Genomic DNA, 27,546 nt, shown 5'->3' on the forward strand with positions numbered 1-27,546 from the left:
TCAGTGATATGAAAATAATCCAATAAATACATCTCAATCGTAATTATCACACTACATACCGATGGCGGTGTCACACAGATAAAGTTAAACATTTATATTAGACAAAAATATCTTTTAATTCAAAGTTACTACAAAATCTGATTCAGGATTGGCAAGGAAGAGAACTGAAAAATCGGTCAAAGCTTCGGCCACTTTTATACGCTTAATCATAGCAGGATCGTTATGTTACGGTTGGCACATGGTATCGGTCTCATAAGGACAAATTAGGCATTTCATTTATGGAAACAAATAGACACCGATAAGTGAAAACGTGCCTCTACATCGCGCAATAATCTTACGAAATAATCCCAAAAAAGATTTTAAATTTCAAATAATCAACTTTAAACTCCAAGGAAATAAAAATCATTATAAAACAATGCTGTTATTAGATATTTACAACAGAACCATCATTAAAAAGTCGTCAAATCATATCGATTATCAAAACCAATCAGTCACCCAAAAAAATGGGTCCTAAAACATCTCCTAATTTCTGCTCCTAATCTTTCACTAAAGAAAATTAGTTTCATCACATGCATCAAGGTCACGTGGCAGTCAAATAAGCAGCTAATGATAGAGTCAATAAGAAGAGTGAAGGGGCTAAAAAGGATGAGGAGCTTGGTTTTAGAGGGATCCTACCCTGGTCTAGTTCTTCGACTTTTACTTTGTAGTCTTCATAACTGAAACGGAGAACCGAGTTATTAGATGGCAAACAACTTGTGTATGGGAGACAGCTTCTTAAGAATGAAAACATCTAACTCTAAAAGGGAGAACATTTCGTTGTTAACAGAATGGTTAAGTAGAATCAAGTATTTACCCAGATATGATATCGTCAATATTTATGTTTGGTCCGTTTCCAGGCACCTCCGGATTTTGGCGCTGCCCTTCATTGGTAAACCTGGGAAAGATTGGGATAAGAGCAGGCGTTACTAAATGGTTTATTCTGTCTAGAATTTCTATTTCTAGCATCATGAAAGACAAATATTTGCTGTCAATCTTTAATAGGAGAAAGACTATGCCGCACTTTTCAGTCAAAATTAGGCACGGAGCCAACCAGACATTGACAGAGTTAAATGTTTATCGTTAACTTTATCACAAGGTAACACATTAGCTATTTTTAAAGCTTTTCATGTCTTGTGCAAGACGTTCGTGTGTTATAATACGTCTGGAGCAATAAACATATTATGTTGGACGTTTAAACACCTAAAAACTAGTGCCAACTAGAACCACGAAGGAAATATTTCATGTAGAATCTCCACTTACTCGTATATATTGAGTCTGTACTCCCCTACTTGGGATTTGTTCCAACAATTCACCTCGGACACTCCGCTGAACACGAACTTACACAACCAGTCAGAATCCAGGGTTTCTCTTGCGTCGTCTTCGTCGTAGTTAAGCTGAAGAGCGAATACTGGCTAACAAGGATCATCTCGGAGAGAAGTAAAGCTATTATACTTACTAGCAGGAACTCGTCTAACCCAAACGTTGTGTCAAGAGATTTTGATACAACTTTGGGGGTCCAAATTTCGAGGCCTAAAGTTCTTATGGTAACACGACTCCTGTCCGACAGAGACATCTGTCCGACTCAGGGTACCAAAGTAAGTAAGAAAAAAACCGACATCTGTCCGAAATTGTGATCTGATTTCAATACGACATATTTCCAATTAGAGACATGATCTGAACTGTTACTTGCTAAGTTGTATACGTAACATTTTCAATTTAAGATATGATCTGAGCCATGATAGTTGACTACCATAGTTTATTTACATTTGATGTCTATAAATCGGACAATAGTTTAAATGCTATATAAATGTTATATAAATTAAATCATAATTCAATAAAATACAATATCAAAGAATCAAATCTTAAGCATAGTCAAATTTCCGATAGCTTTTAGGAAATCCATAGGGTTGCTGTAGTTGTGTGATCATCTACAATTCTCTGAAGTAGTCGATCGTAACGGATCCATTTGGGTGCATGTGGCTCAGGTAGTTCCCGCCCGTCTCTTTTCGTTTTCTTCACGTCTGTAAAGGCTTCTTCTGCTTTAACACAATCAAGGAACTTCCAAATTGTGGAAGTTCCTTGAAAAGTACGTAGGTAATTGCTCCAGTCATCGCGAAGAAATCCCGAACAGGTGAGTTTGGAGTACGAGTTATTTCGTCGGTTGATCTCCTCCAGAAGCCTTTCTTTTCAAGTTCTGTTTCAGGAGTATGAGTTATCAGTTGTTTGTCCACGGTAGAGATGCAGGCTCTGCAACCCTTTCGGAAATCCGTACATTTCCAGTAGGATGTGTCGTCTCTTCGTTTGTCGAAGACGTATCGGAAGCCATTTAGGACAGGGTTCTCGGAGCCTTGTTTGCGTCCAGGGATAAACTGAAGATTGGTTGCCATTGTGGATTGCGATAACCATACTGCTGTCCTATATGTATTCATGTAGACTGTGTCCTGTGATGTGATCGACAGCTTGTTAGTGTACGGCTAGCACGATCCTGTTCTCATCTAGTCAATCACGTATCGATGGATCAGATCTCAATGGATCACATCAGCATTAGAACAATGGGAGCAACGTCACGAGATTACCCGTGAGCTTGTGAAATACGAATGTGACAGATGTCGCCAAAAACGACTCCTGTCCGACAGCGACATCTGTCCGAAATCCCTAATTCGGCTGTCGGACAGATGTCGCTGTCGGACAGATGTCGCCCAATCAGTTCTTATTTCTTGGCTAATACTTTTTCGTACTGTTCAAAAGACCACAGAAGCATTTGTCCCAGCCAAAAAAGTTTCAATGGTATATCTCTGGCTGTTTTTGAGGAAAATCGTTTAAAGGTTTAAGTCGTGGCGTCAGTAAAATGGCAACAGATATATATCGTCTCGCTTTAAATATAGTAAGATGGACTACGGCCAACCAAATCTGGGATTCTATAAACGTTTGAATGGCTCAATGTTACTCAATAAACCACGGACTAACCCATATGCAATAGGTTGCCAAATATCAATGTAAATACGTTCCACCTTGACAAGAAGTAGGTGAATATTGGCAAAGTTCAGAAGCAAGAAATTGATTTAAATAAGAACTAAGAAACTTACCGCAAAGTCGTACACGGCTTTTTTAGTAGGCTCTTTACCCCGCTGTAGACTACTACAACTAGCACGGAACTCGTTATCGAGCTGCAGTTTAGACTTCACCTCCGATTTTAGGTCTTCGACGGACACTGCTGAAGCACGTGCAAACTGTTCCACAAGACTGTTCAACTTTACCTGGGTGTGAAATTAGTAATAGGCGCTTGTAATTTTAATATTAGTATTGCTCTTACAATATTCAAATATATAGAATTACATCAGAGGAGTAATTAGACGTGAATATCATAAAATCAAACCTACCTGATTGAGTGCTAGATGCTGGATATATTCCCTAGTTTGGATGTGTCCTTTCAGACACCCTGACAGAATGTTTCTACATAATTTAGCGCAGGGGTGAGAGAAAGAGGTCTTATCGAGACACAGGTTACAGCCACCAAACTTCACTGAAAATGCGGGTAGGTGTGTCAGGGGGCAAATTGGGACGAGAAAATGGGGTTAGTATACAAATATTGGTATCAAACAAATCATACATCAGAAAGAGTTCATATCTAGAGGGAAAGTGTTAGTTTTCAAAGCCAGAGAGGTAGAATAAAGTAAGTTCAAAGTTTCGTTTCTAGTATAATATTGGTGGATGCTGCACAACTGCTATATACAAAGATCTTCCAAGATAGATTTTCAAAGCTGAATAAGATTTTGTGAACATTTTTGAAGGAAAAATCAAGTGCTAGAAAGTGATTAGATCAACTTCTAGAAAGTGTTAGATCAACTGAAAGAGGGTTAGATCAACTCAAAAGATCAACTAAGAAGATTGATTAAGAGCGAATTCAAATGAAAGGCAAAAGTAAAGGTAGGTATACAGAGACAAATCCTCGTAAGGCTCTCACAGCCACTCTGACTCAGCTATTTGTAAAATGGAAAAACGCTAAAAGCGGCAAATATTTATTTCTAAAAGAGGGATTCACTTAACTTTGTAGCGCTCGAACTCGGAAAATCTAAAAAGATCGCCGAATACCAACGATAATTTAAACGAGAGAGGAGCTTGTAACCCAACCAATACTCTCACTTTCACATTACATCACGTTACAAGACATGTGAGCGTCACCCCGCGTGACATATCACCATGACAACGCATGACTGTTGTCACGTGACGCCAAGATGATGACGTCACGTGACAAATCACATGACTCACGGCACAGCACTAGTTAGACCAGCAGGAATTTAACGGTAGTGACAGCGCTATACTTCCACTTACGTGCTTGTGTTTCGGAGACTCCTTCTTTTACTGAGAAATTCAATCCTTTTTTACAGCTTTTTACATTGGATTTTCCACCCAAAAATTAAATTATATCAAAAACAGAATAGTTAACTTATTTAAGATGTTGAAAACATCGTATAAATAATTTAAAACTTACCTAAGACTAAAAACTGAAAACAAAAAAGCGCAAGTATCAGCAGAATCATGCAAATATCCACTTTACGACACAAAAACAACATTTAACCACGAAATATTCCAACTTTCCCGTCCAGTTAACGTACACGGTCTCAAATGCAGTCGCTCATCTCAAACAGCACACATTCTCCTGACATACGATTCCTAATTAGGATGAAAATATTATCAAATATGGTAAAAAGCCATGACCATATTTGGTAATACTAACAGTTGTGCAAGATCAACGTTTTCTTCACCAAAAGTAAGAATCGCAAATCACTCACATTTCAGGTCGTGCCACGTGTAGTATTTGCGGTCGTAGCATCGCAATGTAACCAAAGGATTTTGATACCATATTCTCAAATCCCTAACAAGTACGAAAAGTGGCATATGACCATGGCCTGAAAATGACTAAGACTCTACCAATGCCCATACACGATCTCTTAAAGGTACATATATCATTTTCATTGCCCTAATTTCCTTCAAACGCAAACTTAAAGACTTACTTTGCTGTTCCACTTTCTCCGTAACTGTTATGTTATTTTTTCAAAGGTAAAACAAGGCTACGATAATATGAAGAAGTGCAGGTAGATCAGGGTATTGAGTTTTTAATACTGCTGCATAGAAAAACGTGATTCGGTAATCTCACTGTACAACAAATGCTTCAATGGGGTGGGTCAGACTAGCGAATCTTGACAAAAACGCATCAGGGGCCGCCAGGTCGCATTTTGAAAGTTAATTTGGGGAGCTTCGTTTAAATTACAATGAAACGCCGCGCCTTGACGCACCCCAAAAACTCCTAAAACGTGACTCGTAGGACAGCTTCTAAAAGCCAAGATTCGCTAGTTTAAACTTTAACTACACCTCATGATATCTCACAAGACCTGGAATTCACTGCTCACAGAACCTCACTGAAACAGTAAACTCTAACTTACATCCGCCCCGGACAGCCCCAATATAGCACTCCTCTGTGAGATCTTGGGATGTGGCGGCTGTTATCAGTTCTGTCATTAACTGGTACCCTCGCAACATAACCAGGATAGAGCCCAGGTATCTGGTGTAATGAGTACGTTTACTTGATTAGCTATTAAATCAAGGACGATATATTAATTTACTCTTGATTAAGTTAGTTAATCCATTACATAGCCGATAACTAACTTGAGTTGGATATCTTTCAACGATTCCATGTCGAAGTACAGCAGGTCTTGACACGTTCCTGATACTGCCGCTCCCAAGCTGGTTGATAAGGCTCCTGAAGAAAATTAACTTCAAAATATTCATCTCTTTCAAATTTTATATCATAAAAAAAGTATTTAAACCATATAATACCTTATGATATATACATTATACATAACCCTGGGCATTAGTGCAATTCCCAAATCTGCGTGTGTTCCCGATCATGGAATTTGTATGATATCTCTAGATGAGGGTAAACGGTCCAAATATACGGAGGACACTTGCCAGTGTCCAACGGCTAAGCACTATTGTCATGAAATTATCATTATCGTCATAATATGATGACTGATCAGAAATAAGTACGCTTGTTCAATAATCAAATTTTATCATATTGTGATACTTGGGTGTAATTTTACTGATAATTAAATCAGGGTGAGGTCTCGCAAAAACATATATTTCAAGACGCCGTTTCAACTAAGGTCAGCAAAAAGGATCGCTGTAACACAGAAAAATCGCCCAAAGACCTGCCCTTGCCTTATCAGATCGAGCCCGAGTATTTCTATCCAAAAGAGTATTATTATTTAGGTTTTACCCACCATATCTGCCATGATCTGGACCATTTTAAAAGGTTTGATTTTCATGCTCACATGTTCGACCTGCCCAAAAAGGTACTGGGAAGCAATTATACCCTCCTTAACCCTGATCATTTGTCTGACCAAATATAAAGTCCTTTCGACGGAATGGCTAATTTAAAAAAAGCCGATTAACCCCAAGTGCACAGCAGATGGTGCAAACCTGTAGCGGACGCGGCTCTCATCTCCTCCAAGTCAGCGCTGGTGAGAGTGTTAACTCCCGTTATGTAAGACGAGAACTTCTCATTAAGCTCTACTTTCTTGGCTTGTGAAAGCGTAGAGCTTGTTATTATCTTCGTGAGAAGAGCTGGGGGAAGGTTTAAAGATGAGCTAAGATTTATCTTAGTTGACAAATTCACACTTTAACTTAATCATGATGTGCCCGAAATTATTAAAGTGAAATAGTTTATCGAGATAAAAAGGTAAATAAAGGAGATAAAAGTTTCGACTTACTGCTCTTATACTGCTTATCGGTGGCAATCTTCGCATAAAACTGATTTAACACGAGGAAAACTCTGTTTTTCAGAATACTTTTCGTCTTTTCTAGGAGCTTGTTTTCTACTGCTTTGTTGCAACAGCTATTCTCCGTCAAAATGCAGATATCATTATCTGAAAAAAAAGTTGTTTATTGAGAAAGGATGGTAGTAAATTACTTATATTTAACTCTAATCTGTTAGAGATAGGACAGGAGCTATCAAAGGTAACACTCTAAATGAAACCTTGCAAAATGTAATTGCCGAAGATTATAAATAATATTATAGACAATTATCAACAAATGGAGTTGGTGACAGCGAGCAAGTCATTTTTCCTTTGACGAGACAAATCCTACCCATGCATTGTGCAACCTGTAATTCTCCTTATTGTAACTTGAAAGAGATAACAGTCCTTATTATGGAGGACTACACGTCCCTGGAGCACTTCAAAGAGAATATGTGTCTCAATATTTAGAGAATATATGTGTCTAAATGAATATAACGACAGATGTGAACTCACTGCGGCTGCTGGTCTTTATTGTGTTGTCATTTAACAAACTCTTTATCTTACTGCATTGTCCCGCACATTCTGTCCCTGGCGGGTAATACGCGTTAAAAATGATAATACGATTTTTCTACTGATATGATGAAATTATTTCCATACCAGTACCACGTCAAAAAACGACAAAACGTTTAGTATACCAAATTTTATGAGAATTGGCGGGAGGAGACGCCTATCTTAACTTTAAAAAGAAACATCAGTTAAATTAGGAATTAAAAGCTTCATCATACAATTGTTGCTATTGGAAATATGTAGAGCACCTATATACGGCCTGCACGTCCAAAAAAAATTACAGATATATTAATTGGAAAACAAGCTATTAAATAAACGGGAAGCAAAGGATTCCGTAGGTTAAAGTTAAACTAACCGGGTATGATTAGTAAGCAGCTGATGGTAAGTAGTGCGAGGATATAAACCATTTCTTACTCATTCCACCTGATAAGGAAATGTTAGAAACCATGTTAAAAAACCATGTTAACAACTATGTGTTAGACATGTAACAGTTAGCACTTATGACGGACAATGTGAACGATAAAATATTCATGTTAATTTGAAAAAGAACTGAGTTATTCTAGAATGAGGACTCATCAAACCGCAAAAAAAAGATTAAGTCTAGCTAGACTGCATTTTTCTAGAAAAATTAATATTCATCTCGCAACAAGAAATATCATCACGAACCCTAACTAATTACTTCTAGATTATTTCCCTTGTTAGTTAAATCACAAAGAAAATATTCGTTCTGTTTGGCATAAAATATCTAAGGGCACCCCGACAATTAGCGATATTACTGGACAACAGGGCGTATTACTATATCAGAGCTGTCAGAGGATAAAACAATAATCTTCCTGGCGTTTCAAAATTTAGGTTGATAGATTTCATGTCACCGTTGTAATAAAGTTCGGATAAAACGTGTCAAAGACAAAGTAACACGTTCCCATAGCACCGGAAACAAAAAAAAACATAAACAAACACGTGCACACTGCACAGTGATAGTCAAAGTGCGCTGCACCCAATTACTAGCCTAGTTTACTAACACGGTGTAGGAGTTAAACCAGCTGCTTGTTCTTTGTTAGTCTGCCCGAGAAACCTTACTACCGAGGTAATTGTTAATGTGAGGTGTTTGAAGAGATTTAGTACACAGCAGGAGGAATTAGTTGTTGAAGAAAGTGTGGAGATTCACCGGAAGAGCGCTGAAGGATCGCCGGAAGATCGCTTCTCAGCACGATGGATGGCATTGCATACCGCACTTTAACAAATCATACATTCTTGGAGATCAGATTCAAATAAATCAATCTTTTTATTGTAAAAGTTGTAAAGGAAATCAGTAATGAAACTACATGAAATCAGAACCAACACACAATCCAAAACCAAGCACCCACAATCCACGTAGCCCTTTTTTCCAGTTTTAAACAATCTTTCCGGCTGTAATACTATTATCATGATATTTTATTGATATTTACAGTATTTACATACAGCCACCCATGCGATGTAATCTGAGTTTATTTTTAAATCCGGGTAGGAACTTTTAAAACAAAGCATATGCTCGGCTGCACTATACTGCGATATACAAAATGATGTTTAAACCAAGAAGGCTAGGAGAAAGTAAGATATGAGCGCAAGACAACGTGTAAGATACTGACAATAGCATTAACAGTCAATAAACAACAGCTCGGAGTAACGGAGTAACGAAATAGGTTTGACAAGTTGAGTATTGTGAAGAACGTCATCCGGCTTGGTCAACAGACACTATAAGTATAAATACTGTTGAGTCTAGACTGCCTCATACTCTCAAGAGATCTACAATCGGCACGTCATTCGATGAGGCTGCTAAGATGATGGGCAGATAATGGATCATATTATTATTAGAGTTGAGTTTTTGATGTGTGATCAGCCAAGGGCGTTATAGGAGCATTACTCCCAAAATTGACTGTATCTAAAAATGTGAATGAACCTGCAGACAAAATTGGATGTCATACAATTTTTGGGCATTTGCAAAATAAGACAATGAAAACAGTATAACTATAGTATAAGAGACTAATCGATGATTTAGTTTTCTGCTGTACTAGACTTTAACTAGGAGCATGAACTAACGAACTTACAGGCTGCCCCGTTGTTACCACCGTTACTGTATCAGACCCAAGAAAGGGTTTAGACGTTCAAAAATTGAATGCAATTGACACCCAGGATAATATCCTGGGTGTCAATTGCATTTACTTTTCTGTATAGTTAGATGGGAGTTAGATAATTATGTAAAATTGGTTTTGGATGAAATTTGTTCTACATTTTGTATACGCAATACGCATCATGGCTATATGTGCCGTGTAACAGACATGTGTGAACTGACACCTGATTTTCGGCTGGAGCCAAGAAACGAGATTCAGTAAAATAAAAGCAGCCATGGAAAGGTACTATATATATATAATACTGGCTGAAACAACAAATAATACTTCAAACAAACACCATGTCATGACATCTGTTATCGAAATAAAGATAAGATAAAAATAATGAATGATAACGAGATATGACCGAAAAATTAAAGGTCAAAACTGGAGAACAAAATGGAAAGAAACATTATCTGCAATACGACCATATTGAGTACACAGTCGGTATATGCAATAATCAATATTTGACGGGACATAGAGAGTATCTATCCGGTGAAATGACAGATTTGGAGAGTAGTCAGCCAATCAAATGCCATGGTTAGAGACCCACCAGCCAATCAAATGACAGGAACACAAAGCCACCAGCCAATCAGATGACAGGTTCAGAGAGCAGTCAGCCAGCCAATGAACTGACAGGATCAGAGAGCTGCCAGCCAATCAAATGCCAGTATCACGTTGAAGACAGGACGTATTTGGTGACGTGAAGATGAGCGGAAGGGGGTAGGGTACAGGTAGTTTCAGGTACATTAATGTGTGTGGCTTTATCACTTTGCATATATATTTTAAAACCTAAGTCAGACGTGTCCAAGTTCAATTCATCGTGCTTGTAAGCAAATCAAAGAAATGTAGAGGATAACTATTTTCCATCAATGAGGCGACATAAATAGTAGATTAGTTTTCTTTTGCAAATATTAATCGATGACGCCACATTTTCTACAACGATTTCTTTTGAGCGATGAAGAGTAACTTAAGCTCTTAGCGGAAAATAAGAAAAGTAATTCAGAAAGAGATGCCGCAATCGTTCGGCAGTAGCATTTAAAGTTAGGGTAAGTCAAATAATGTGGTACTGATCAATGATTAAAAATACAAATAGCATCTGCAGTGATCCTTTATCACTGAAACAAGATCCATCAATTACCAATGCGGTAGCCAGTGAATAAAATCCAGCGATTAACTCCGTAGTCTCTGCCACAACTTAAAGGAAGCTGGATTCAAAATCTAAGGGTAAACGAAAGCGAGTAATTTCTAAAACAATGACAAAATTAACCACTACGCAAAATTGAAAATACCAAGCGAATGAAAATAACAGAGCACGAAATGAGGAAGATTAACCGGAGGAGTCACTTGAATCACTGGCTAACTATGAATTAATTTGTTGTTGATTGTCTATCCATGACACGACCATTAGCTAATCGTTACTTGACTGCCAGTGATTTACGGATCTCGGATCTCCTTCTTTTCATGCACAGTCCACATGTATTAACATGATGATAATTATGCGCATATTACGTGATTACGTTTAAATCATGTCGAGTTATTAGGCTGCGATTGGATTAAAGAAAATTAAGCCAACGTATGACACACTTAATTTCACAAAATTGAGGGAGATTACAGACGATAGGTTTAATTCATTTTAAACGACGTGTGTAAATAAGACATGACTCTGTCGATAAATACCAATATACATATCTACATTCTACAAATAATGGTTTAAAAGTTTTGTGCGCTCTTGAAATCAGCAAAGAGAGCAGGGCAATAGTTGTCAAAATCATACGCAGATACAAAATGGAAATAAAATAACATTTCATAAAACTTTTAACAACTATAGGTCGTTTTCAACGGCGGATTTATTAATTCAGGTGAATCTTCAAGAATAACGAAAGCAAGCGCACACCACCTTGGAATGAATTCGTTAACCCGTCACGGAGGGAAGCCACACAAAACCAGCATCAACACTTCAGTCTTCGTGTACAACATAAGTTTTAAATAGATAATTGGCATTTAAATTTTAAACCAGCCACATGAGGCTCTCAGAACAAATGTTGGAAAAAATGATAGAAGACAGTCACAAAGAATGCCGCTGGACCTTGAAGGTACCAAATATTTTCACACTTTCTTGGTGAGCTGTAGTTGTGAGCTGAGTAGATGGTAATCGCATGGCGGGATTTGGTTAGTCACTGGATGATCCTCCTAATTATCACCAGAGACAGAGTGTTCGATGGTGTCATGTCACGTGGCATTGCGCCTCATCACGTGACCTCACACTTTCGATCACGTGATCTGCAGTATGATCATCGAGCACGTGGGCTTGACAAGATTCTTATCAGTACGCACGTTTTTATTGGATATTTGGAATAGTTCCAGGGAACTCTAACGCTTTTGTCCAATAGAAATGCAACAAGACATAACAGACTAACAGTACATTTGAGTGCCTCTAAAGTTTAAAATCTCCTGTTGAGATCGTTCTTTGTAACTCAAAAGAGAGGAAGGTCAATGTTATGCGATGCAACGTAATAGTACAACGTATAGTACAGCTATGTCAACATATTTCAAACAAAAGGAATACCAGACATTTAGCGGTTTAGCCGGACTAAATACTCGAGAATTTGACAACAAAAGTGCTCATCAGTATTATACCTTAGCAAGCGAAATTGCGTGGCCGTCAAATACTGCCCTGTCCGACTCGAAGAATCTTGACAAATTGTTAGGATGAGAATAAAACAAAATCTAATCATTATAAGTGCGAAGTAGACGTGCGGTCTAATTATTGCCATGGTAAAAAAACACATCAGTGGTACGTTTTCTTTACTCTAGGGTAAAACAAGTATTACTATTAGCGACCAAGCTAGTCTCCAATTGGGATTGAAAAGGTGAAGGTATCGGCTAAACTTCATCATCCATGAAAAGGGCACGAGTGTAAGTAACCGCCCTGCATGTAACACAATTATCACAACATAATCCTGCACAAGAGCCGGACTAGTTACACGAATGAAGAAAGGGTTGTTAAGCTGTTTGCGGTTTGAAAACTAGCCCAGTAAATGGATGTATTATTATCTGCGGTAAGAGGTGTAATGTTCAGTAAGGTGGTAGGAGTTGTTGGTCTGTGGTGAGCACTCTTCTAATTCCCTTCCCACTCTTCGGACACCAAGTGATGGCTTGCACGGCTACAAGTATTGGTAAGAAGTAGCCTGTCTAATGACGATATGACGAGCCCGGCCTTCGTTAGCCCTCTTTCAAAGGCTGGAAACGTAGCTGTTGGCGTAAGATTTCAGTTTCTTTAAAATGTGAACCGCACGAAACAATGGACTTGACGTCCAGCTTAAAGCTGGAGGCAAAAATAGAGCAAACCAAAAGAGGAGTATATACGCAAACGTCTGATGACCTTACCCCTGAGCGATGAAACACTAAACAGTGAACAATGCAACTCAATGCAGCTGTCTACGCCACAACTATACAAATTCTTAGCAGCAGCCCAACAAAAGCTCAGCTCCACGAACATTAAGAGCAAGGATCGTCGTTCTCTAAACAAAATCTACTGAATATGAAGGGAGTAAATTTGCGAATACCAAGGACTTCTAATAAAATTACTTGAGTGATGACAAATCACATGTTGTTATATATGGCGAATTAATCCCATCTTTTAGTGCTATAAATCAAGCTTGTAGACAGTAATCAAATACTCAAATTACGTCTACCTGCCCTTGTCAAGTGATGGCCTAACAGTGCTCATATTATGCTGTGTAATTTTTCCAATTTCCCGAGAAACAGTCAGACGAGACAGATAGATGGTGATACAGAAAAGTTTAGAGGATATAACACTATTGTATGCACGGTAGGTTGTTATCAATAAAGGCGTATGTTAACAGTGTTTACTACTGACAAAAGGCCCGTAGTAAGAGGCTATAATACGTAATGATTATAAATGATGATGATATGTTTTTATGTTAATATATACATTGCGTCATTACATTCATTAATAAAGAAACAGGAATTTCACATCCTTAGTTGGGAGCCAAACACGATCGGAAGGATGAGTGTGCAATCGATATATAGTGGACAAAAGAGCTAACGATTAGAATCAAGCCTATAGAAAATGATCTAAAGGAGCTTTCAACAATTAATTTGTCCACATTACTCGAAGGTACATGTAACATCAAAGCCTCTAATCTGTTAAACAGAAAGAGCTGAACGTTAAACATACTACTACTATCTCGGAACATAACACTGAGACGAGAAAATGTACAACGTGTGGACAGAGAGAGAGAGAGAGAGAGAGAGAGAGAGAGAAGGCTTCAACTTGTTCAGAAGTGTCATGTGTGCAGTGGTATTAAGCGGTCATTATCGTTCATTATACTGCTCCGAGAGTGCAGCACTAAGAGCAGTTACCACACGGAGGCCAGTTTGTGTTGCACTAGGTGGGTTATTCGGATGGTTAGGGAGGATAATTCTTAAAGCGCCGAATTGACCGCTTGAGCTTGGAGAGTTGGAGTTACATACAGTTTCGGTCGATTTGAAGGATATTTCAGGTAGCCTGTAAAAGTAGGGATACATAATACAGAGCCATGCAGACTGAATTGGTAAAATAATTATAGTCCATTACAAAGGGAAATAGACAACGTTGAAGCAAGAAATCACTGGTAACAACCATTCATAACAGTCTTACATAAGGCATACCCTCTAATTTAAGGATTCAAATTATCCAGGAAAATCTTAAATTATACGCATAACTTCAAAACGTCGCGTCAGTATTATATGAAGATTATTTCAATATGTGTTTCTGCAGCAACCACATTTCCCCTTATTTTTCAAGTACAATTAGTCCATACACAAAAATACAACAGACGACAGACATTAGATCAGCAGAGATAATACAATTTGTCAAAAAAGGCTGTGATACTGGAAAATACACATAACGGTACTTAACCGATCGGTTATAATAATGGCGTATTGCAGCGTAAAACACAAAGGGAAGCGCCATCACATAGTCACATAGGATCTCTGCATGTGTGTAATATTGGACACATATAACTAATTAAGTACACACTCAATGTAGTACTCTAACTGTACACGAAATGTACTGGATAAGTATTAGAATGACAGTTAGCCTACAATGCAATGTATTCACCACACCTGCAAAAAAGAGAGGAAGTACGGTCAAACATATATTTGCGATTTGCGGACGATCTAGAACTTTGAAAGGTAAACTTAATAAACCTACACTTTAACATAAATACTCGCAGATTTTAACTCTTGTATGTTTATATAAAATATTTAACGTAAGAGGTCAAAGCAGAAAGTTGGCCCTGAGCCCAGCCTGACCGACACTAAAAAGTACTTTTTATTATGAGATATGATACAGATTTGGAGTTGCCGACAAACGTCAAAACGGACATTCTAGAATCGGGAAAAGAAAAAAAACTTGATATTTTCAAGGAAAAAAGTGTCAAATTTTAGGATGAGTAGATTAGAGTAAAGTTTGTTTTGTAATCGAGGAATAACGCTGCACTAGGCACACAATTTTGGAAAATAATCGTCCTCGTTCCGGGCTCTTATTTCAGTACTGGTCTGGAATGTTTTCAAGATAAGTTTCTGATTAGATTCAGCAAGGACGATTTGCTGATGAATGGAACTAGTTGGTACGTTACGACTTTCAACGTCATACTAATATTTTCAAATTATTTTTAATGTTATGTCGAGAATGTAGTGTTGAGAGTATTGGAATTATTGATACTTTTAGCACTACTAAACATTAAATAAATATGAGACGTATGTTAATCAAACTTTAATTATACCATTAAAAGTCGTAATGAAACAATTACCAGTTCCATTCATCATATTTTAACGAATGATAAAAGAAGGCTCAATAGTATTGTATGACTTAGTCAGACCCGAAATTCACAATAGTATAACTAAAGCTAGGTAAAGTATGCCTTCCTTTGTAGTTGTAGATAATGAACTCTCGAATTGTTAACCGAAGTCTTGCCGAGCTCATGATCCTGATTGTTATTCAGCAAAAGGAGCTAAAGTTTTGAAGTATCAAGACTAAGAGGAAGAAAAATCCAACAAGACGTTACAAGATAAACTGAAATGTAATGAGGAGCAGTGGTCCAATTTTTCTTCAAAGCGTGCTGGTGTTTTGATTGGTTCATCCTTTTCACCGCGGACGTTCTGATTGGATCGCCAGTCAGTCACGTGACTCTTCTTGGAGCCAATCATAATCGAGCAAGTATAAAGACGAACATTAAAGTCATCAACAAAGATAACAGAGTTTATATTTCTAATATGCAATCAGCATGACACGAGATATTGATAACCGTGTCTGCGCGTGAAATCATGTTGCCTTATCTCACCTTATCTTTTTAGGGGAGTTGAAAATAAGGTCCTTAAATTTGATAAGGTATAACTATGATGCTGTAATCTGGATATTCGATAAGATGATAGACGTTTCACTTTACCGAACACATTTCTGTGATAATAAGAAAAAAGCAAGTTAAAGCTGTAATGGAAACAAAAGATTGTCCAATTTATCTACAAAAATACATTTGACAAAGCCACAGGTTTCAAGGGGACGTAACGGTAAAGGGTATTAAACTCGGTTCCATTTCAATAGGTCGAATGGGGATCCTTAAACGAACTTATCACATGCGCGATAACTGACGGACTCTGCTAATATGAATAGCATTATAACATATAACAGGAAATGTTGCATAACTTGAATCATAATCTTCGAATGTTTAACATAATATTTAGTGTATAATATTTTAATCATTAGGATATCCTTATTATTTATGTCAACAACAAAGTCCAGACAGAGTTTGACCACATGTGAATACACTCGAGGGTGTCCGGTTAGCCCAAGGACTGTAACATGTAAATTGTAAGTGTAATAACAGGAGCTCGTAGAGCGAGCGTCTATAAATATCCCGTTCAAGCTAGAGCCAGGTGGCAGAAAATAGATCTAGCGGAAAAAAGAACTGGAGGTATCTATTATACATTAATCATACTTTAAACATCATTATTCTGGTATGGAAGAATCTAAGCAAAGGAGATTATCTTATTGATGCGATATGCTGTACGATTACAGTGAATACATAAAATTAATAAATTAAGGACTTCAAAGTCACTAACTGCAGGCGTGTTTTCTTCGATGACAATTAAATCGAGACATAAGGACAAATTACAATTATGTCATGATTTTATGATTAAATTAAGTTTTATTCTATAACATTCCTCCTCCAGGGATCGCAATTAGAACCTTCTACTTGTTCCGACGGAGGCCAGTTACCTCGTGACGTCAAACATACTTGGAATTTTTTCGGCAACAAAGACAAGAGACAAAAACTGATGACAAGCCGTAAAAAAGGAGGTCGTTAATTAAGTCACACTATGTTTATATAGCCCATAAAATTATCTGAAAGCCGCTGAACCGAAATAACTGTTTATTCTGCAGGATGACCGCAGTTTAACATAAATACGGTCACAGTTGAAACTGTGCAGTTAAATTAAACATCAAAAGCAAATTTATGAAGTCTAAGTCGAAGATGATTCATTGCTTTGAATTATTGCTACTCAAACTAAGAATGACCAAGATAAATGTGTAGGAATATGGTAATACGAAGCAATTCAATCCTGATGTTATCGCGTAATACTATCAGTTTCTTCTAAAATAAACACAGTAGCAAAAGAAACATTTTCTAGAAGAAGGAAGATAACCTTAGCATAGCCTACATTAAAATTTAAGCAAACTGCAGAGTCTATTTAAGCTGTTTTCAGTCATTAGCAAGAAACAGGAGTATTAATTACAAGATTAACCGATCTAAACGAAACTGTTATATAAAAAGAAGGAAAGAAAGGAAGCTACGTTTCAGAATATACCACTGTGATCCAGTATTATATACACGGTAAGACCAAAGCATGCAACTAAAGAAAGATAGGTACAACCAGCCCAAACCGCATGAAGCTAACTAATAAGACAAACTGTATTATTACATCAGTAGTTTAGCTGTGGCCTGTGTATACAATGTAGTTTAGCTGTGGTCGTGAAAGTTCAAAGTAGCGACAGAGTAGCGACAGGTTAGCAACAAAGTAGCGACAGAGTAGCGACAGGTAAGCGACACACATCAGTACGACACATAACGAGGGAGAGATACAAAGATGAGACACACCCTGACCACAAGCTATGGTCCTGGTGTCCGGTGAGTAGTGTGTAGTGATGATACCCCTTATTAACAGTAATATGATATCAACACTAGGGGAGCTCTAATCTGGTGAGCTAGAGTGAGGGGGGCGGTTATTATAGGGGCAGCTATTGTGACGTCATTATTGTTGTTAGTACGGCATAACTCAGACACGCTACGTCATAGGATTCTAGAAAACCCCCAAATATCCAATATTTCTCATAAATATTCGATATCGTACTCATGCTCATTCATAATTTATCATTTGTTTCCTGTTGCAAATAGACTGGAAGCGGGCCAAAATAACCGCCTTGAGTTGTCCCATATTTACTATGAACGGGGAGAGGCGTTGTCATATAATCATAAGCGACCCGGTATGGAAAAACCCAACTCTCTCCCCCGGTCTAATTGTAACGAGAGAAAAGCTGCAGCTGGTAAAATAATCGGAGGAATGGAAGGAAAGATCATGATGACACACCGAGTCCAGTTCCTGACAGACTGTGATAACATTCATTATTCGTACTCCTTGGTATGTGGCACAGACTGTCAGTGGTTTCCTTCAAAGAAAAGAGTAAAAAAGCCAGGTGATATGACGCCCTTTTCTTTATAATCGAGAAAAAAACGTGTCATCACCGCAACATCAGGTGAAATTCATACTTTCCTTGGAATCAAAGTGTGGCAACTACAGCGACAAATAAAATAATATATTCATTATTCGGGGTATATTGATAAAAGAAAATGATTATGCATCATGGCAGAGCGACTTTTTGCTTTCCAGCGTTGACAAGCGCGATAAGGGATTGTCAGTAAAATGGGCTATATCGGACGAAGACAAACGAAAAAAAGAAGTAATCCGGCACCAGCACAGAGTCGAATTACTGGCGAGGAATATACAGTATAGATATAGTAAACTGGCAGTGAAAAGATAGGAGAAGACTCGCTAATGACAAGTTAACATCAGGTGAGATTGATGAGATCACATTAGATAAATTAGATAAATATTTAGATCATAAGAGAAATATTAAGCATATTGTGTATAAATATGAGCTAGAGCGCTCGTTAATGTGCCACGGTGAGGCAAGATCTATTCTAGTAAACACGTACATACATGTGAATAATCGCAGTTTACTGTTATTTACCATAAATAGCAGGTAGAGTAAACATGAATCGCTATTTTTCCTGCAAACTGATTAATTTGCAGGAAAGTTTGTCGGTTTGCCAGCCTGACAGTTGTGCGACTTTAGCTAGTTACAAAATATAGATTTAAGATCGTAAACAGACACTCAGTTGACTATTGAGGTGAGGTAAGCTTTTTCAAAATTATCTACAATAGAGTGTAACAAAACAAAAGATGTATAGACAACAAAACAGCGTGAACACTGAACAGTTAAAACAAAGACAGAAGTTGGCAAACAACTTTACGCAACAGAGAATTAAAAGATCTTTTTAACACAACAAAACAAAAACAATTACGTGAATTACAAACAAAGATTTAAACGGCCGAACAAAATATAATAAATAAAAAGACAACTGAATATAGTGAATTTTTTAATAAAGTAACATGTTGTACAGAGTAGCCAGCTAACACAGCACACAAAATTCACAACGGAACTAAACATGAAGTAGACAAAAGACTTGGAGGGGAACTTATTTCTTTGAACTTCCAAGTTGCAAGTGTATCAAACGTTCGTGTGAAAAGCGAATGTGAACTAACTACACAGTTCACATGAAAATACACACATGTTCGCTACTCGGCTCATCCTGATGAATAGCCACAAGGAATTTGCAACATTTGTAACATATTTACATCGTGAAGGAGTGCTAAACAGTAAACACGTACTTTGCCACTGGCGGCGGTTACAATGATGGCAAATGACAAACAATAGTTTAATTTGCGCACCTAGTTACTGTTAAAGTTTGAATAAAGGCCAGGAAGTAGCTAGAAGGGTCTATAGAGAAACAGAATAAGTAATGTACATATTTACAAAAGAAGGCAATATAGCAATTAAATAGCTTTTGTAAATGTGAACTGCCGTATCGGCAAAGAAGCGACATTGTAATATGACATCGTACAGTCACATCTAAGTAAAAAGCTATTACATCGACATGTTAGGAGGATGGGCTGCTGTGATTGGTTCCAAGCCTATTTGGCGCGTAATTGGATAATCCGATAATTGATAATAATCAAATCCGCAAGCTGTGCCGATAATTGGCAGCAATATTTGATGTAAGCAATTGATGAGCAGTGCTTCTCATAGTAATTAAAGGTCATTAATTCGGTTGCTTTTGAAATAAGTTAATTGGTTAAAAGTTCGGAAAAGTCAGTGAATCTTTAGTTAACCAATTTTGCTATCATGAAGAGAATGTTAGACGGAAAAAATGTCATTCACTAAAATTATCGAACAAAAATATACCGAAGCCGTTGAGAGTGAGGGATTTTACTAAATTTCATGTGCCCCATGTCAGTATGTCTACAGATTTCCGCACTCAAAAGAGAGACATGATCTTTGACAAGAGTGTTTAACAAATATTTGTAGATATCGGTAAAACAAAAACAGGTTTATGCACGCTAAGTTCCCTTAAACGGAGGACTTTCTTAACATGATAGTTTGTAGTAAGTATTAGGATAATATTGCTTCACACGTGGTCATCACGTGACTGGTCGGTGAAATCAAGAAATCAAAGGTTTATACGAACTTAAGTAAGCTACTATAAGGTTCACAAAGTGACTCTTCTAAATAGCTTATAACTTCCACCATTATGAATTAACTATTAAGTCACATTTATTTTCCTAGAGACACAAATTGTTCGACAAATTCACGGTTACGTAAATCGCGTCGATTTACCAGGCGGAGCACAATTAAATAACTAGGCTTACCATCGATATTCTAAGTACAGTAAGACCTGCTTATAACTTTAGGCATGTCAACCTGTCAACCTGCCGGTAACTAAAAGCAATCATTCTAAGCAACTGTCAGCAAACATCAACTATTAGCAATGAGTTAACAGCTAGACAGCCTCATATAATATAAGTAGTCGCTGCCACACATAATACACATAAAGAACGATCCAGAAGATGAATATTTAATATTGAGGAGTGCAGCCTATCTATTATCATTCCACCACTTTAATCATTTAAACAAATAGATATCGACACTGTATCCCCCCTCCTAACTGAGCACTGGCACACCACCCCAAATTAAACATCGCATGTCTAATGGGACGCACTGCAATCAGGGGTGCGAAAAGAAGACGGGCTCGCCATTAAATTGCACCCAGCTGGCCATTGTCGGGGCAACACACCACTGTCAATAAATGTCACGTGATGATGGCACGTGCAGATCGGGCGAGATCGATAGATCACGTGATCGTGTGAATAACGCACGTGCACTATGTGACTGGAGTAGTGACTATACAAACCAATCACCAACTATATTATCAAGTGGTGTCATGTCAAATCACATTAATAAAGCTGACTGATAAGAAAATGTCTAGGACTGATAAAATAGTGTAAGTACTTGAATCACGAGAAGAAATTTGTAAATCCAGAATTGAGAAAAAAAGTAAAATGTTCGGCTAGCCTTATAAATTTTGTAAATTCATCAATTTCGACGATGAATGTGATACTATTCAGTGTCAGCAACAGGTAGCTACTAGCTACATCAAATACTATTCAGTACTCAGTAGGGGAAAACTGAATCCAAGTCGATAATTATAAAGGTGCAGCTCGATCAACTGACATAGGACTATTAAAAGGTAACGCACTGATGACATAGGAGTAACACTTTATTACTGGACTCTAAGCGAAAGTAACTCGAGATCTAAAATTAAATAATACTGAGTATTGATTTGACGACTGACACAGGTTGCGAATTTTACTTAAGTTTTCTGATTAATCCAAGGTGTTTTGCCACCTCGGAGCGAGATATTTACAAGATGTGCCGATGGATCACAGACCCAATTGGCGGAAATAGCACGTGAATCGATACTTCTGTTGCTATTGGTGATAATGAGTCACATGGGTTGCTGGGAAACACACGTGAGTCATTAAGACTGAAGATTAAAATGTGTACAACAGTGGGCGAGAGTGGATAGGGTTTGATTTGTCTCGAGTATACTTGTAAACGTGTCTACCTAAATTTTTACGTACGGCTACTGAAATATTACGTTATGATTTGATAATTTTGATCAGAGGAGGCAAGATGAAAGGGATGTCCGATTCGGCGGTTCATCAGAAGAACATTTAGTATTCGTGAGCATATTATACTTTGATTATTGTTGAGCAGGGCGAAAGAAATTCACCCCAAAACCTTTTATTATCGACGGTTTTCTCCCTGAATACTGAATAGTAAACAAAAATATAATTTAGGACTGAGAAAATAAGTCTTTGCAAAATTTCGAGAACTAGGCTAATGGAGATAACCATAGAAAATTTGCTAATAGTAATAAGATACGGATAACCATTGGAGAGAAAATGCAAAATCCATCATCTAATAACAAGTTTAGAGATCACCAGCGTAGGTGCAACCCCAGCAAGCAAACCACATATATTAATATTACAGTTCAGCGACTTAACTTTTCAAGTGATGAAAATAAAAATAGCCCAATTGCGTCAAGTACTTCAAATTTTCAAGAAATTTCCGATAAGTTCGTAAGAACTTCTTGAAGAACAATTTTTATGAAAATAGTACACAAAGCGCGCTGAAAAAAGCCTTATTAATTGCTTATTAGCGTTCAGGTTTACGGAAAGGCGGACACACATGATAGCAAGTGACTTTACTTACCATCGAAGTGTTTTCATATCCTTATAAAAACAAAGAACCCAAAAAAGAACAACTCAACCTTCTAGAACCTAGCCGACGTATATGTTAAACATGAGGGGAAGGTATCGCCACTGAAGTCAGATTATTGTTCACAACAACCCGAAACTTTGTTAACATCAAGCCTGAAACAGCTTCGCTAATCACCGTTGACTTATTACTCGGTGGCTGTATTGCGACAAGGAAGCTGTTAAACTCTCAACAAGTGTTCAATAAAATTGTATCGATAGCGACATTTATATTTTGTGTTGAGTCAGCTGTGGGAATATCTAAAATATGATGTCGCTGGCCACTCTAGAACGATCCCAACAGGAAAGTGTTGTAATTGTAATTGTAACAAGAATTGCCGCTAATATGGCTATTATAGATAACCGAGCTAGACTTACTGCTCCTTTCAGGGTTGTACCGACCTTTTGTAACAGGTTGCAGTTGCACTAGGTCGGTATAACCGTGAAGGAAGCATGAGAAGTACAAGCATGGAGTAGAAAGGGAGTGTCACGGAGTCAAGGGGAGGAAACTTAACGGGAATATTTCCTAATCTACAGGAGCCGGAACACAGAGTAATGACTGGCAGGAAATCGGTGCAAGTTTATCTGGACAAACAAAGCTCGAGCCAACAAAAACAACCTACGTACAATAGTGTTCATGTAAATGGGATTATAGTTATACGAAGTAGGAGACAGGGTATAGGGGGGTTTGGCTGGCTCTCAGCCAACTCCCCCTCAGGGTTTACTTACACGCCTGCATCTCGTTTATGCCGATGACAGCAAGTTGCTGGAGTTCTTATAGAATGGAGGGTAACGAACAATTGATAATTTTACTCCTGTCTCATGATTATTGTCGACTAGAATAAAAGAGTCAGCAAATTTACAGCTGTATACCATTATAGATTTACATATTCATATTTTCAGGTCTAATTTTGAGATTCATGATTCATGCTGCAGATTGTCAGTTTCAACAAAAATAACCGAAAAGTCGAAAATAATTCAAAACTCTAGGTATTGGATAGAATTATTGAACAATATACTGCGAGAGGGCTCAGGAATTCTGATCGAGCGAAAAATAAAACGTTAGAGCAACTCCACAAGGCTTTAAATTAAGATTTAATCGTATAATGTTTAAAAAATTGCACCCAAACCTAAAAGCTATTCAATGATCATACAACTCGGGACTAAGGAGAGTGTGAAATTACGTGCCTAATAAATCAGAGGGTGATCAAATTACAGAGCCTAACTCCGTAATTTGAAACTTAGGGAGAGGATTTCTTATGAGGCTAAGAAAGATGGAGGCGAAGATTGAAATAATTAAATCACATACCACCGTGCATTAATTTTAATTTTTAGGCTTTCTTAGATAGTATAGCTTCCGTAATCCAGGAATTCTGTATAAATAAGTAGGTATCTGATACTATCATTCTCAGACAGGTCTGTGTTTATTTTGACCACAATTATTCCCATTCCGATCTAATCATTCTGATAGAAGACAATAACGAGCATTCAGAACAATTTTCGACCTAAAACTGCAAGAATTCGTTTTTCTTACAGCTGTTAAACTAACGGTAAAGTTAAGTGATCATGATCTCGTAAAACTAAAGCTAAAGACAGGGTCGAACAGCACAATGATCCAAGAGTACCAGTAATCAGCTAATTTTATGTCAAATAACGTTACCACCCGGACATGAGCACATACCTACCCAATCACTGGCAACTTCCCATACATGCATAGTCACCAGCCAATCAGCAGAGAGCTCCTGGGTAACGGACCAATCACAAACCTGTATTTTGCTCAAATGCAGCCAACAGGAGGAAGACGGCGGAGAGAAGATGCAACCACTCTCATGGCGTAGAGACAGGAAACATTTTTAAATATTCGCAGAGATAATGGATATGGTGATCGGCGATTTCGATAGTAATTATTGAGAGTGTCCAATTTATTTTATGAAACTTGAAGTATAGTAGTACAAACAGTATTACTATTAGTAATACCTAAGATGTGATTAATCTATTAAAAACTGCATAAACGCAGACAACACCATTTCATTTTCTGGCATAACAACGAGTTTAGTCTGGAAAACATTTTACTTTTAAAAACTTTTTACTGACCTGCCAACATGATACAGGTAGTCACACGCCACTGGACATTGGCAGTGTAACATAACATAACGATAAGTGAACAAAACGTGTCACTTAAGTGGACTCAATTCATGAACAATGAAAGGTTGAATAGCAGATGCGATTATGTCGTTGAAGTGACATCGACCAATGAGGAACGATTATCATGTGGACCACTACTACTAACCAATAAGAGAACATGTTTGGCGACCACTTGATGGTACAAGAGGAAAGCACTTAATAATTGCTTCCCTGAATTGTTGAGGACCGGTGGCTAATTGATGTTGGAGCAAGGGATGTACCTTGACTTCCATAGCTCATACATCATTGTACCTTCCTGGACCGTGGCCAGGTCCAGGCTACTGAAAGATAGTTGCTGACGCAACGTGAGACAAACACGTCAAAGCAGTCCTCTAACTCTATATATTTTAGTTACATATATTATAATTGCCTCTTGAATTGTCCCAATTTCAAAAATGAAAAACTTAACTTGAAGTTGAACTTTCTCTTTGTTTTTTAGAAGAAAAATGTAGAAAATGAAAACCACAAATTTTTTATACAGTTTAGAGAACTGAAAACACAAGCAGACTTCTCAAAATAATTCAAGGTCGTTTTCAAGCACGTGCTGTGAAAAAATTGAGCACACGAACGCGACTTCTGTCCATTGACGTAATACGGGAACGGGAAGCCAGTGAACAACCAAGCAGTTAAGAATAAGAAAACACTGGATAATATCGATAGCGATACAGTTCTGCTTCCAATTAATTAATTTGATACTACTTCAGAATTTGTGTTGCATGTACATCCTCGCTTATCGTCGAAAAAAAGAGATATAGTATTAGTGGGTCTGTATTAGAAATTCCTCGCTACTCGTGCAAATCTCTTTTGAAGTATAGACTCTAAGTTTTAGTTAATAGTTTTAGTTAATAGTTTTATAATAATAATATAAGGCTATATATATATATAAGCCATAAGGATTGTAGCGCGAGATGCACCACTGTGCACTGGGCGAGATTGGAGAAGCACCACTGGCACTGGGCCTCGCCGAGCTGCGAATGATTGACATCGTGATTCGTGAATCAACCATAAGGGCTAGATGGTGCTGTACTACTATATAGTAGTAGTACTACGACTACGAGTGTCGAGTAGGTATCAGAAGTTTGGAATTTGTTATATTAGTGAATCTCAGATACAAATGATACGTAAGATAAGTAAGATGAGACAAAATAACACTGAGGTTTGGCACACAATACCCACAATATTAATAATACGAGTATGACGTGACAGTGACACAATATACGCATTACAAACATTGAACATAAAACGAAACACCGCCATTTCTACTTTTAGTACCTGAAAAGTGAGTTCTTCAAGTTTTGCGCCATGCTGCATGCACGCATGATTTAACTTTAAGTTTAACAGTCCATCAAGTCAGTTAACACTAACTATAACATATAAATGGCAATTGACACAATTGAGGTGCTAGAAGTTTGATTATGGTCGGAGCAAGCATACTATTACTAATACTACAGAAAGCGGCTTTTAATATGACTATGAGTATGAGTATGACTATGAGTAATAAGTATGATATGTACTTATTCAATTGCCACACGCCAGCGTGCTGTCCATGTCACGTTAGTGTTACAAGCTCAAAAACGCTACTGTCTTATTTCTCCGTAAAAAGCACACTAGCGTGAGTAGCTTTTATCTATGTGCCTCGAAAGTCATCTTAAACGATTCCCCGTTCAATTTTGATTGAAACTCGTCAACTCAATGCAGTATCAAGTTTACTGGGCCGCGCTCAGCCTGTCATTCCGCCAAATCTTTATTTATATTAATGTTTATGAACATAATAGCCTGGGGTCCCCAGGTAATATCAAGTTATTTACCTAGCTTGATATACTAGTCTATTGCTCGCTTCTCTCGCAGGAAGCTTGATAAGAGCACCGCGCACAGGGACTGGCGCGCCAATTTAGAAAATAATGTTCCTTTAAATCTTGTAGCGCGATGCACTACTGGGTCGCGCCGCGCATCAAATAATTCTTCTCGCAACCACAGATCGGCGAGATGCGAAGGATTGACATCGTGAATCAACTTTAAATCTTAAAATATTAGTACCGAAACTTTCGTCTCGCTGGGCTAATTACAACTCCATAACAATTACTTCAAAATAAATGAAACTGTGAACGTTGTAGGCCAAAAAATAAAAACTGCAAGATTTGCGCGACGGAGAAGTTTGTTGTCATACGTTGTATGACCCGCCGCGCACGAGTGCGCGGCTCCCCCTGTATCGTCAGGACGACAAACTGCGCAGTGGAATTATTTTATTCACAATTTTAGACAACTTTTTGTGTCAAAAAATTATGTGCCAAATCATGTAATGGCTCATATTGCAGACTATAAAAATGCAACATATCTTTATACGATGAACTTATCTTAGTGGACTTTATGGCAGAAAATAGTCAAGTTTCGGACGGCTCACAGTTTCCATTTTGCTCTAATGTCTAACCAGAGCCCTCTCGCTTGCAGTAGCGCGCAGACTCATGGCTAGGTGAACTTGAAGTTCCCATTCAATTGAAAAACACGGAAACGTTAGTGCTACCAGGTATATAATGTTTATCTAGTTCCAGAAATGAACCACTATTAGTGCAGTCCCAGGTCGGCAAAACACCAAAGCCTTGCTTTGTAGAACCGTTTAAATAGCACTCTCTTCCAATAATATTTTACTTTATGAAAAAGTCAACTCACCTCAGAGTTCTACAGAGAGGAATTCCATTGACCATGCTGCCTCATCTGATACAATCTACAAGCTACTCTGAATTACATACTACATGATGATTTCATGATTTTCATGAAAATGGGTTGAATACAAATGAGGATTTTGA

At 37.7% G+C, this 27,546-nt stretch overlaps 1 protein-coding gene across 8 annotated transcripts; it reads right to left on the reverse strand.

The window, feature by feature from the left end:
- Positions 1-27,490, reverse strand: LOC134820549 (uncharacterized). 8 transcript variants are annotated; one of them, XM_063830985.1, is made up of 14 exons: positions 27,410-27,490; positions 7,759-7,826; positions 7,350-7,424; positions 6,810-6,965; positions 6,520-6,663; positions 5,707-5,800; positions 5,484-5,602; positions 5,055-5,078; positions 4,372-4,401; positions 3,420-3,562; positions 3,126-3,296; positions 1,300-1,433; positions 854-934; positions 1-716 (listed from the first exon to the last, which is right to left on the reverse strand). In XM_063830985.1, exons 2-14 carry the CDS (start codon positions 7,808-7,810, stop codon positions 581-583), a joined length of 1,359 nt encoding a protein of 452 aa, XP_063687055.1. In that variant the 5' UTR covers positions 7,811-7,826; positions 27,410-27,490; the 3' UTR covers positions 1-580. The 8 variants fall into 8 exon arrangements, with proteins under 8 accessions (XP_063687055.1, XP_063687053.1, XP_063687056.1 ...); XM_063830983.1 differs by lacking the exon at positions 27,410-27,490 and adding an exon at positions 15,224-15,234 and having other exon boundaries at positions 7,759-7,827; XM_063830986.1 differs by lacking the exon at positions 27,410-27,490 and adding an exon at positions 8,426-8,507.
- Between the last annotated feature and the right edge of the window lie 56 nt (positions 27,491-27,546).

Source organism: Bolinopsis microptera, chromosome 9 (genome assembly GCF_026151205.1).
Source record: "Bolinopsis microptera isolate Bmic1 chromosome 9, MBARI_Bmic_1.0, whole genome shotgun sequence".
NCBI lineage: Eukaryota > Metazoa > Ctenophora > Tentaculata > Lobata > Bolinopsidae > Bolinopsis > Bolinopsis microptera.